The sequence below is a fragment of the Myripristis murdjan genome, chromosome 19 (genome assembly GCF_902150065.1).
Source record: "Myripristis murdjan chromosome 19, fMyrMur1.1, whole genome shotgun sequence".
Taxonomy (NCBI): Eukaryota; Metazoa; Chordata; class Actinopteri; order Holocentriformes; family Holocentridae; genus Myripristis; species Myripristis murdjan.
The window spans coordinates 14,392,898-14,406,907 of record NC_043998.1 but is presented as its reverse complement, the minus strand read 5'-3'; the positions used below and the strand labels follow the sequence as shown (position 1 = coordinate 14,406,907).

Here is a 14,010-nt window from a genome sequence, read left to right as displayed (position 1 = left end):
TGTGTGTGTGTGTGTGTGTGTGTGTGTGTGTGTGTGTGTGTGTATACACACTCTGGCACACTTGAGTCTTTTACTGATTACCTCACACACGTCACGTCTTTCTGGAGAGCTTTTAACGGTTGAGGATTATCAGGCAGCCGGAGCCTTTTAACCCTTTCTCTGCCCTCTGTGGCCCCAGCAGGCAGCTGGCTGCACTCTCATTATCTGTTTCCATCCAAATGTCAGCTGAATTTTAAACCTGCAAGAAATAAGTTTTGCTTTTTACATGTTCAAATAACCAGAAATAATAAATAGAGGCCTTTTGTGTGAAGTAATGCACCCTCTGGCAGCCATATTGGAGGTCCTCGGTGCTTGGGCAACACTGGCTGTGAAACGTTGCCTCTTTTTCTTTTTTTTTTTAAAGACTGTTCTTTTGGCCTTTCTGCTTTATTTGATAGTCACAGTAAAAGGAAAAGCAGGGGATGGCGTGGGCTCGGATTCAAACCCAGGCTGCTGCGGTAAGCCTCAGCCTCGACAAGTGGCTCTTAGCAGGTGAGCTACCGGGCTGCCCGAGCGGCTTCTTTTTCAAAAACAATTCAGCAGAACTGAATAATCATGTTTAATTTCTGTTCTGTGCTGTTCATTTCACCACTGGTACACCAGATGAATTTTATGTCTAGCTATTGGCAGCTAGTTAGCATATGTTTGAAAAAACATCTTTTTTATCCAGTTTTCATGAAAATGAAATGTATCTGCATTTATATAGAAGCATTTTCAATGATGTCAATGTATTTTCCAGAATGCAAAACCACACAAATCCCTGCTACATGAGACAACGAAGCTGAGGAGTGAGTGGAGCAGCTTGTCGACATCCCGGAAAATGCAAGTAAACGTGCAGTTAAAAATGTCCTATGAATGTCAAAAACTGTGGGGAAGACAAAGCAGGGTGACAAAAACAAAAGTGAGCAACTCACATGACGAGGTAGAGTTCCTACTGATAGTTACAGATGGATTCCCAGCAGTGTTCCCTCAGCATAATTTGTTTTGTTTTTTTCCAAACTGCAGACAGATCCATGTATCCACAATTCTCAATTTTCCCTCAGCATAAACAGAAGAATAATGTCCACAATGTCCATGTCTGGTGCATTAACAAGAATGCATAATCTGATCTGACACATTCAGTATCTGAAATGGTTTTTGAAAATGGTTTATAAATAATTACACTGACAGAACATACAGGGCCGCAGGAACGTATTTATTCACTCTCCAGTAAGAATCACTCCTTCCTTTCATGAAATGATGTAACACCTTTCTGCCCTACAAATAAACAGACATCTACATGAATGAAATGTCAAAGGTCAGATGGGTACGTGTTGGGATGGGATTTTGTTTGTCCATTTATGGCTGCGCATAAATTTGTTTGCGTAAGACCTTTGGAGTGGCGATATTTTGCCAAAGCGGAGTCCCTTCGGTTGATCCTCATTTTTCAAGATTGAACAGCTTTGGATTCTACTTGGGTTTAGGATTTCAATTCGCTTGTGCTGGTTAAAGAGAGGGTTTTAATCACGATAAGGGTTAAGATTAATGCTCCTTGGTGTGAATCTCTGGTTCAACAAAGATTCAGTTCCATTCGTGATTCACTCATGGAAAATTTGATGAGATGATTCGTTGACAATTTTTTTTTTTTTTCAATTCATTTTATTCTAACAACTAAAAGAGAAGAACAGACACGTTGCAATGCAGAGTAATCTGCTTGATGACACAGTAGTTGTTGCTTTTCCAAGAATCATTAATGACTAATATTGATTCAGGTCGGAGTCAGAGCAATTCATTCTATTTTTACTTTTAGCAGATTGATGAGGTTGACATGGCAGCGTTTCCAACTGATGCATCAATGCTGTGAATGAATCGTTACACCCCTGCTGTGCATGCATGTATATCCGTGCATATGTCTTCCTGCTGGCCTACATGTGTACCATCTCTGAGGTGGTCGGGCGTTTGTCTCCTCTCCGTTCCCTCCTCATGTTTCCCTCTGTTTTATGTGTGTGTCCTGCTCATCCTCTTCCATTCAAGCCCCAGTTTACCATAACAATGGCTGCCTGCCGAGGCCCTCTCCCATGTATAGCCCCAACCACCGCTGGCTACTGGCAGGGTCCATTCATTGCTGCACCCACCCTGGGCCATAAAGAGCCTGTATTGGTCTGGCAGCACTGGCTAGGCCCCCCTGTAAACACCCAAAACCACACTTGTTGTGTCTGCCGGCTGCACCAACAGGGAAGGGGACAGGATGGCAGAGCTATTGGGTTTACGTACTTGGTTTTGTCGGGGTTAAAAAGGGGGTTTTATTAGTTTTATGTACCCAACGGGAAAGAGCGACAGTGTTTGAATGGACAGGGAAGTTGTTGAGAACAAATTGTACCGCCTTTAACTTGAGGGCTGGAATAAAGGAAATGGTGTATGACCAGATTGTTTCAAGAGCGACCAGAATAGCTGTCTAACAACTTGTTATTTCTCACTGTCACGCTTCGTCAGGTTTTTTTCCACCTTGGTCAAACCCTCAGACAGCATCTCGAGCACATATCAAGGGACAGGAAACTAATTTCTCCTTAAAACATTTTTATTGCCATCACTGGGTGTAGAAAACATCATGAAACTGACAAATTGAAGTCCTCTGCATGCAGAGAGAGGCCTATCAGCAATTTCAGCTGATAGGCCTCAGCTGATAGTGGGGGTGATCCAATCAGAACTCCACCTCAGTTTTTATTCAGGACAGAACTAGCACAGCATTTTGTGCAGGTCCTGGATATGAATCTACCTTTATATCAGAAGAGGCAAGGGCTATCAAAGCACTTCAATATGACAGATGGAGCTGTCAATCATGAACTTTCTCACATCAAATTTACTACCTCAAGCCTCCAAAGTGTAAGGTTTTAGAAAGTGAAAACCCTTCCTAGCCTCATGTTACAGCGCTAACAAGAGTCGTAGCTGTTTCAGTTCCAACAAATGAGATATTTTCATTTTGCGAGACAGCTGGTTGCTCTTAAAGAGTCCAGATAATATTGTTACGCTACAAGTGGAGCTAAAGCCCACCCGGCACCGCTGGAAAATATTACTGAAGAATATGTAGACCATAAAACTCCATTTTATTACAGTATTTTTTCTTCTTTTACAAACTCTCTAATCTTATTGGATGGTGATGATAGCACTAATGCTAAACAAGAAAATTCACATCCTTTTGAGTATTCATTTCGGAGCTTGTTTACAATTTTTGCACCATCTTTATACTGTGCAAATATAGAAAACGCAGTTTCACAAGAGATGAAATGCAGTTACATGAGCAGTCGGAGTATCCTTGCCAACATCTGTTTGCACTAGAATGAGTGGCTGAGCAAACAGTCTCCAGAATTTGGAGGCGAGTCCTCATTGTACCGATACCCCCACACTGTTTTCCCTCATCTTTTTCATGTCTATAAATGATGCTTCCTCCTTTTGGTGAGGCTGGAGGTCAGACTGGTCTTCTACAGCCTCTTTAGCGGCAGCCATAAATGATTGGCCTCGTCTGAAGAGCCGGGTTCTCTCTGAAATCATGCTTGCTGTAATTTAGTCGTTGGACATTCACAGGATCTCAGTGTGATTGGAGGAGAGGTTGGGAAAGCATGTATGTGTGTGTCCTTAGGAGGTGGTGTGTGTGTGTGTGTGTGTGTGTGTGTGTGTCTGTGTGTGTGTGCATGCCTCAGACCTTGGGAGGGCTGGCTGTGCAAGCCTCAACTTGCCCCATTGATGCCACAAAACCTGTCAGAAATGAAAGATGATGGCCAATCATGGGGCCAAGTGGGGCAGGAGGATATTCACCCATCATTCTTATGAAGACAAACACACACGCAGCCCTCACACAAGAGCTGTGATACACGATACAGCCACGCTTATTGGCATTTTCTGTTACAAAATCTGTTCTTAATCGCTCCAGTGAGCAGAACGAGAGATGAGGAAACAATGCGAGGAAAATGGAGGGCGGGCTTATCTGGAGGAAGAGCTGCATCCAACCGTTATTGACGCAGGTGACCAATAGTAAACAGATTGGAGAGTTTAAGATAAACCAGCTGACAAGGTGCAGGTCATGAAGCAGACTGTGTGTGTGGGCGTGTGTGTGTGTACTGCCTGTCCACCACACACAGGCATGGACAGTAAACCTATAAAAACACAATAAAGCAACAAACCACAGTGGAGGTCAGATGAGGAAAAGGTACACTGTTGATTTAGCCTTGATCCATCTAAACCCATTGACAGGCTATTGCAGTATTAGTGATGCATTGGAGGCAAGGGGGTCACTTGTGGAATTTTCCATTGGTTTCACCCAGTAAACACCATCACCAAGACTATTCTTGTCATTCAAACTTTCTACATCCGCAGTTAAATTACAGACACTTGAGACCAGTTCCTCTCGGTTATCAGCGGATGATTAGTTGATTGTCAAAGTTCAAAATCAATTTTAAACTTTAGGCGAATTGTGGCTTTTTGGCAAAAGGAGGAGAAGGAGGAGACCAATCAATACTCTCACCCCGCCATCATCGGAAATTTCCAACATGCCAACTTCCATGAATGCAAAGTGCAGGGCGAAATTGCAGTTTACACGAAGTTTCGAAGATTATGGAGATAGCCCTGATGATAGTGTATGATAAGTCTGTGCTTGTCTTATGGAGCACAGCACCCTCCAAAAATATTCATGTGGCGTTGATTTGATCGCCGGGCTGTTTCCGGAATGGGGGAGGCTATGATTTATTTCTCTGGAGGGATAATGGAGGAGGAAGATGAGGAGGGAGGGAGGTGGAATGTAAAGTCATTTTTGGAGAACTGAAATCAGATCTCAGCTGAGGTTGATTTGCATTGCGATCAGCAGACAAACAGTTTTAGATGAATGCTTACCCCCTTTGCATATTTACGTTATACAGCTAATCATGCCCAACATATCTTATTTTGGAAGGCAGGGGCATCAGAATCCGATCCTATTTCATGGTTTTCTTGTTATGGAAAATGCTGATGAAATGTCCCTCGGCTACGGGGGAAGAAGTGGAACACCCTGCCCTGCTGTGAGACTTGGTGTTCCATGCAATTTGTAGCTAATTTAATTCAGTACGGGCCAAAAGGATGCATGTGTGTTTGTGTGTGTGCATATTTCTGTGTGTTAAAGGAATGGGTGTGTTACAGGGCATCTCTTATTGGCTTGGTTTGGAGTGTTTACTCCTTTGGTTTTCTTCGTTTGACCAGGTGAGAACAATGTCATTTGAATGGGGTTGCACCAAATAACTGCACCAACACACCTGAAAACATGTCTCTGTCCTCTTCCAAGCAAACGTTGGGTCACTTGGTTGGTAGTGGACACGAGAAGACACAACACCAAAATGCAAGGTTTTATGGGTGATGTCGACATCTGAGACCCAGCAGCTGCTCATGATCAGTCTATACTGATGCTTTTATTCGGCTATTTCTTCATAATGTGCTTACCTGGTACAAACACCAGAGAAGGGAAATTAGGGAAACAGTGCAGACGAGTCCATCATGCTTAGCTAAAGTTACAGGAACTGAAGTCGAATTTGTATTGACTCCCCTGTCGCCAAAATTGCTAACCTGGTGGGATTAACAAACCTTCAAAAAAAAAAAAAAAAAAAAAAAAACTAGTCCCACTGACTTGTTTGTTGTTGTTTACAAGCTCTGGTTTGCTTGTAGTTGGGCAGTATGAACCCTAAGACTAGGGGAGGGTGGATCAATCCAAATGTCAATACTATGGATCCCATGCGGGCATTGATACCAGATCGATTCCAGTACAATGGAATCAATGCCATTTTCAGAGAGGCAAGGAGTATCCAGGTAGACTATGTTGTGTAATTAATATCTTAGTCATTATGTTATTTGCCTTTAAAGAAACTGTCCAGCATGGGGTTAGGTAGATAACAGCGGGTAGAAAAAAAAATCAGAAATCATTTAGTATTCCTGAAAATGTATTCAGATTTAGCTTATCGATGATGCATTCACCTCGTAAATCATGACACACCGCTCTTCCATAAATGAAAGTACATAACTCCTTTTAAAAGAAAAAAAATATTGGTAAAGCGGTAGCGGTATCAGGATATTGGCTCTGTATTTATGTAGTAAAATCAGATTTTGCAGTATGGCACACCTCTACCTAAAACAAGCAAAATACAGTGGAACAAACGAGACTTTTCCACTTTGGTTCAGACAAAAGAAACTGTGCAATTGCAACCTTAGCGTGTGCATGCGCCTTTCGTCCCCGCGTGCTGAGTCATGACGGCCTGTCGCACCGTGTCAACTGACTACAATCAGCCAGCAGCCGCTCCTCGGCCCAGGCAGGCTCAGACTTGCCCTGTGCAGCGATTAGACCTGCTTGTCTTACACCGGACACAATGGTGCCTTCCTCACAGCGACACTTCGCTATTGACCCATCGCCAACCGATTGGAACGGCATGAAACAAACATGGGAGGGCGGTGGGAGGGGTGGAGGTGAGGGGGGGCAGGAGAACTGCAATGTGGGAGATCTGCATTCCAGCGACAGGTTTAATGACCATGTACAGTGCTGGAAGATGGACGGATTGTGCTCATTGTGTTCCTCTTGAGTCCTTTCCTTCCCACATGCAGGAGGGGGCAAAGTTCTACATCAACACTAATGGGCACAAATGCTCTTGATATGATGTCCTGGCACAGTAAACAGCTCCAGAAAGTATTTTAAACTAATCTCAGAACTGTATTCAGGACATGATTTCACTGAATGACATAGGTACCTGCAATAGGAGAATATATACTGTTAAGCAGGCCTCAGACACAATCTACCATAACTTGAGATCATCCAGTGTTCAAGAGGAGAATCACTCCTGGATTAGTCCGTGTGATGTGAGCATAAACCTGTAATGTTTTAAGATTAGTGCTGTTTGTGGTCCATTCTCATGAAATTCATATCCATATCCCTTTGAGCACCATGAGGGCTGCACAGACAAAACAGGTACCATGTCCAGCATGCATTATCATTTGAGACAAATCAGAGTTGTATTTAAATTGCGTTGTAATAAAATCCAGGAGTTGATGGCAAACCATAAATGTCTAGAAACAGACTTTAGTGACTTTCAAAACATGTAAATAGAGACATGAGCAGGTGACATCTGCTTCCAAAAGCGGTGTGATGCACACACGTTCCTGTTGTCTCAGCTCTCATTTTGGTGCCATAATTGTCTTGGCTTTTGAAATTCAGTGTATCACAATTGATAAGGTGGCATCATATGTGATGTTTCAATTTATAAGTCTTTTTGTTTCTGCTTTTCTCATCTGCGTTCCTGTTTTGTTTTTTGTTTTTTTCAACTTCATATTTCTGCTTCTCTCCTCTCTTCTCATCTCCTCTTCTCTCCTCTCCTCTCCTCTCCTCTCTCTGGGTCCCATGTGTGCTGTGTGAATATCGGATAGCAATTGCATGAAAATGAATCCGGTGAGACGCAACACACACAGGGGGGTCGAGTACACTAATAGGAGGAAAGGGAGAGAGAGAGGGAGAGAGAGAGAGAGAGAGAGAGAGAGAGAGAGAGAGAGAGAGAGAGAGAGAATTGCTAACCATCTGAGAGGGCATTCAGGGAAAGCATTATTAGAATGATCGCTAATGAGGTGTGTGTGTGTAGGTGCACCTGTATGTACGTGTGCGTGTGTGTGTGTGTGTGTGTGTGTGTGTGTAATTAGTGACCGGGAGTCACTGAGTGGAGGATAAGAGCAGGACTTCAGGACGGCTGGAGGACACATGGCAAGGAAGGACTGGACTGGCCTCTGGAGATGACAGAGAAGTGTGTGTGTGTGTGTGTGTGTGTACTGTAGGGAGTAGTCAGGAAGTATAGAACCAGACTTTTTCCCCTGGCTTTCCTTGTGTCCACAAAGCGTCTCCAGAGAATCAGAGCAACCTGGGCAACCTTTGTTTTGCACTGAACAAATTCCTTGTTGATCAGTGGACAGCAATATGGCCTTGTAGCTCAATCAAACAATTACCAATAAACATTATTTACTATATAGTATCTATAATTTAATGGTCCATCAGCTGCATTGGCTCCAGTTGAAAGGTAAGACGCTCAAACCAAACTCAAACAGCCTTAAAATAATCTTGCAATTTATTTGCACTTAAATGGACCTAAAGTCTAGACAGCACATCTAAATGAGTGAAAGAGTTTATCATAAATTTACATTTTTAGCCTGGCTTTGATTTGGTGGCAGTATTTTAATGGTGATTTCCATTGTTCACATTTTTTTTTTATTTTTCTTTTCTAACCCAATCATTTTTATTTGTTTTAATTTTATTCCTTAAATTTATTGTACTCTAACCAGTCATCATTTCTCTTTGTATTTTATGGTGTTTAACTTAAGTGCAAATTGTGCTATGCCAATAAAGTTTGACTAATTGATGAACTGACTGAATGTGACCTCAGTCAAAACCTTAGGCCGCGTGCTGTATGGCTTCCTCCTTGAATTTACACTGAACACTTAGACATGAGTCAATCAAAAAAAAAAAAAAAAAAAAAATGATTTCAAGTTCAATTTCAGCTAAGGTTTTTGAATGGGATGAGTTTGGACTCCAGATTCAAGGAAATTAAAAAGAACTGCTGTGACATCTTGCAGAATACAGCAGGCACATAGCAAATCATTGCTGCTGTGTTTAAACTTCAGCATCACTTTTCTTGATTTTACAATTTCAACTTCAGTCAAAGGATTACATGCTTCTCTATGCCTTGAGAAATTTCGAAAGCCCTTGGATTTATGGAAGCCTTTTAAAACTGTCAGAAAACTCACAAAGGTGTAGTTTTCCAGCTAACCTAACAATAGTGAAATTGAGTTTTTCAGGCAAGTTGTCGATGTCATTTAAGTGTCCAACAGTACTACAGCTTATTTTAGCAAAGAATGAATGAAAGAACAACACACACACATGCACACACACACACACACACACACACACACACACACACACACAGATGCAGATGGGGGTTTCAGTGCCAGTCCAGGTGGTATATAGGACCATGTGGTTTCAGGCAGACCTATAACATTACTCTCTATCAGCCATGTCGTAGGTGGGATCATCAGACAGGTGCTTGGTAGGCCTAGTTCATGCCCACCCCCCCATACCCCGCACCACTCACCCCACCCCCACCCTACTCTCTCTCACACACACACAAACACACACACACACACACACACACAGGCAGACACACTCCTCAGACCCACTGCAGCACCCAGGCCATCAGGTGAAGGAGGGCCTAGAGGGGGAGGAGTGCTGTGGTGCCTGTGTGTGTGTGTGTGTGTGTGTGTGTGTATGTGTGCCTCCAGGTTGTTCCAGGCACAATGAAGAGAGAGAGGGTCTGTCAGTAGCCACCTGTTGTCCAGCTGTCAGGGTCCCATTTCAGGGTCGCCTTTCTACGCAAACCCAACAGCACCTATCTGTCTATCTATCTATCTATCTATCTATCTATCTATCTATCTATCTATCTATCTATCTATCTATCTATCTATCTCTAGGTGTCTTTCCTTTCTCTGTTTTAGGGTCTGTTCGTGGAAAGTATCTGGCATCGATGTGGAAAACCGTAGCAGAATTTTCAGCCGAAACATCCGCCCATTAAAAGATGAGATGAGGCGAGGAGAGAGTGGACGGGGAGGGGAGGGGAAGTGTATCTGAGTGTGTCTCGTTTGATGCTGATCAATGGGTCGGCAATACCGTCCTCTTCATGTCACATTACCATCTCTATAGGAGCTGCGCTGGAGAGAGAGAGAGAGAGAGAGAGGTAGAGGGGGTGGGGGAGGGGGTCGGAGGGGGTGCAGGGAGCAAATGATGAGTGAGAGATGGAAATGGACGGAGTGAGGAGGAAGAGCGAGGAAGATGAAGGGAGGTGGAGGAGGAGGGGGAGGAAAGACGGAGAGCAGCGAGAGAGGGGAAGAGTTGGGCTGGAGGAGGTGATGGGGGAGTGGGAGAGGGAGGAGAGCTAATTTCCTATGTGGGGTCTGCTGAGGGGAGGGGGAGGGGTGGAGGTGGAGGTGGAGGGGGGGTTAATGGCTTTGGATGCTGCCTCTATCAGCTGTTCTTCCGGCCTTCGCACAGAGAATACCAAAGAATATAAGATCAGTCAGTGCGTGCAACATGTGCATGTGCCTTTAGTCATCATACAAGTAACTTTAAAGTAATGCTGTTGTGGAGTCTCCATATTAAAAAATGTCCATTATTCCATTTCTCTGTGACCAGCTGACATATCACAGCAGTCAGTCGGCCTGTATGCAGCACTTGGGGGCTCTTGCATTTGCTGTTCTAATTTATTTGGTGCATGAAGTGAGGTGTTTTACCTTCCCAATTAGTTTGGGATAATTCATGTGCTGTTGGATTTGTTGGACATACGAGTTTCCCACACATCGCATCTAGGCCATCTAAGTGGTTTGCATATACAATAACACTAAATGAATGGGGCAAAAGTCCAATGTTAATGATCTCTATGAAATTAAAGATAGCCTCATGTTTGGCGATTTCAGGGGTTATAATGTAAATGTCATGGGACATTGACTGTCATAGTACTCTAGTTACCAAGGAATATCCATGTCTCTTGTTGTTCATTTTTGACTATATTATATGAAATTTACGTTGTTCACCCGTGACACAAAGAGTGATGATGTCACAAGTCGGGCAGTTTGTGTTGCATCGAGAATCCGCATTTCTCCGACTTCAACATCCAACATGCAGTAGGAGAGTGTTCAGGTGCAACACTGGTGTGAAACTCATACCCAATAACACCTGATACCATGCGAACTTCCCCTGCAGAGCTAAACAAAATAATAAACTTTAATGAGACTTCTGAGTCTGGAGTGTGTATAAAATGTTTGAAGAAAAAAATTACGTTTATATGAGTCACTGAAATTCAATAGAAAAGTCATGGAAAAGTCTAGGAATTTGACACCCTGCCTCTGACCTCCCTGTAAGTATTTGAAAAGTTTATTTTGTACATCTGGGATCAACAGCACCTCAAAAAGGATGCAATATGGAAAATCGTAAATATACAGTTGTCTTTCATCTGCAGAGCAGTGTTTTCTGTGCTTGTGCTGCTCAGCCACTCCAAATGCCTCTCTAACATGAGAGAGTACACACTTATTTAGACTCAATTACCGACAAGACTTAATGAATGCCAGGGCTATCGAGTACGTGGGTGTGTGTGCATGCTTTTGTGTGCGGGCTTGTGTATTTGTGTGTGTGCACTTAAGGAGAAGGGGGAGGGAAGCAACAGAATGGGTAAACCCAGTGATACAACAGACAGGGAGCATTAGGGGCACCAGTAAGAGTCCTGCATGGTAATAAACCTTCTGCTTGAATTAATGACATTCAAATTGTGAGGAACAACATGGCAACACGGCAGTAATTCAAGCCTCCTGCCATAAGCAGCAGTTCAAGTGAAGTTTTACCATATATAAAATGCTGCTTATTGGCCTCGGTTTGCCATCTAGTGGCCATTCAAAGAAACAAGTGGCCTCCTGTGCTTTCCAGATCAGATGCTGGGAACCTGCCAAAGCCTTTCAGCAGTTTTCAGTTAATAAAACACAAAAAAGAAATATGTGTACACACACACACACAAACACACAACTTACCCTGTTCTCTCTCTCTTTCTTTGCATTGAAGATTCAGGTAGCATAACACGATCACAAAGGAGCAGAAACGATGGCTTGTCAAAGGTTTGGCCACAACAGTCACATAAAGTCAAGTTGCTCAACAAAGAAATGAGAGCTGCTGTAAAAAGTGGGATACAAGGCTTTTTTTTTTTTTTTTTTTTTTTTTTTTTTTTTTTTAACAACATGCTTCAGCAGTTTCAATCAAACCTCACCAGGAGCACAGAGGCTTTAACAGATTCCTGTATGACATCCAGACAGGCTGACATCAAACTGTGACCTAGTAGTGAAAGCTGTTCACTGTTTCCACATTCTGCCATCAGCAGGAATCTGGTAAGAGTTTCTCAGACTCCAGTGGTGCAATCAGTACGTGCAAAGTACTTAAAAAACACTAATCAGCAGGGTAATAACCAGCAATATTTGGAAAATATCTTGTATGCAATGTGTAAACAAGAAGCACACAGGCATATAGGAATGGACGAGGCTTGTTCCATGTTGGTGTTTATGGTCAGGTAGCTAAAACGCCACCATATACAGTAGAACAAAGATGCAGTTCACCACAGTATCATCTCTACATGATGCAACAGGTTAACATACAAGTGTTCTCTTTACAGATGTAACACCGGGTAGAAAGAAAAAAACAACGAACAAACAAAATACCCCATCTGTGAGAAAGTGCATTATAGGCTGTGGTGGGAACCAAGGAAAGGTTGAGGTCAAAGGAGCAGTTCACCTAAAATACAAAAAAAGACAGGCTGCCATTTACCCCTTGTGAAATCTATCCAGCCAGTTACTTTTACAGGTTTCCAGTCTATCTCCCTTCACCTCAAAACAATGGGGCTGGACGGGTATTCGTTTGTGGAGCTAAAACCAAAAATTTACATGTGAAAAACTCACCAGGAGTAGTTTTTTCCAAAAACAATGACACAGATGCTCAACATAATCCACAGGCCTTAGGGGCAAAGAGTTTATTTGAGAACTATTTCCTGCCAAAGAATACCAGTAAAATGTATCTATCTGCCCTCAACTTGGGGATGGAAATGTCAACAAGTCACAAAGAAATTATTTGGATACAGTATACTACACGGGGGTAAATGGGACAATATCTTTTTTGTATTTTGGGTGAACTGTTATTTTAACAATTCAGTCACCCGAGAGATTTTTCAACAATGAAATCAAAGTTTGCTTTATGTGATTTTGACAGTTTGCTCAGTTTTATCTTGTGAAATGCAGCTCCTATAGAATTGAAAGAAGCAAGATCCATAACTGTGTGACCTCCACCTTGGATGGTTCCAGAAACAAACTCAAACTGATACATGGCACCGTTTGACATCTTGTGTTTGACAAGTTGTGTGTGTGAGTGTGTGTGTCAATAAGGCACAGTCAGGCATTTTACAGTCTCCTTTTCTAGAAAGTGTTAACTCTAAGGACATCCAGTTTGTGGATAAAACTCTTAGCACATTGCTCAATGTCAGTATAAAAAAGTACAAAACATCCCCCCTCCCATAGTGCAGCCATGTGAGGTTGTAATGTTCCTCTTTGGCCACTAAGTGGTGCTGTTTAGTCAGTTTTCCCAGAGGAGTGAGGCGATGACTTGTTTGGCAAAAAATCGGCCTACTGAAGCCCACTCTGGCTGTTTAATCACTGTCAAAGTGACTGATAATTCAGTAGACCAGCTAGAGATCAAACTACCACAAAAATGATTCACTAATTCTTTTCAAACAGCTTTCCATTATTAGTTTAATTCCCATGCACTAAGATGTAGAGTTGAGCCACGTCCAAGATTTTCATGCATTACAGCTTTTTTTTCAGTCGTACCCATCCAGATGATACAACCGATGTCTGGTATTCACTTTCAGTCTGAGTCACTGTGTTGTACTGGAATATTAGTTGTTATTCCTGGAGAAACAAGCTCCATTTGTTCTTTTCCCACATCTGAAGGCAATTTTCAGCTTCATTAACATCCTACAGTTAGAAATGGAACGGCGGTGCGGCTACTGCAGAGCAGTCAAATTGTTCAGAGGCCGGTGCTCAGTGGAGATGGGCGTTCAGGTCGTACTTCTCACAGAACTTGTCAGTGATGGGGATGCAGGTGAGGTACTCGCACCAGTCACACTTCACAGGGTAGACATAGAAGAGGACGGCCAGAGCTGAGAACAGACCCACAAACACCAGCAGGAAGACACAGATCTGGACTCGCTTCCGGTACATGTCAGAACGCCCAAAGCTGCAAAAAAACAAACAAACGTATATTGTAATTTTTCATTTAACACAGTTGAGTTGGGCATTTTTTTCATGACCCCTAATAATATTTAACAACAACAGTCTCATGATGAAGAGGGCGCAAATACAACCTGAGAC

General features: G+C 42.7%; 1 protein-coding gene across 4 annotated transcripts in view; it reads right to left on the bottom strand.

Annotated features, from left to right (window-relative positions):
* Window positions 1–12,095: 12,095 nt before the first annotated feature.
* rhbdf1b (rhomboid 5 homolog 1b (Drosophila)) overlaps window positions 12,096–14,010 on the bottom strand; it is a 51,956-nt gene continuing 50,041 nt past the window's right edge. For all 4 annotated transcript variants that reach the window (XM_030078528.1, XM_030078529.1, XM_030078530.1 and 1 more), the window contains one exon: window positions 12,096–13,876. In XM_030078528.1, coding sequence (XP_029934388.1) covers window positions 13,681–13,876 — 196 coding nt within the window. In that variant the 3' untranslated portion in view covers window positions 12,096–13,680. The remainder of the gene's footprint in view (window positions 13,877–14,010) is intronic.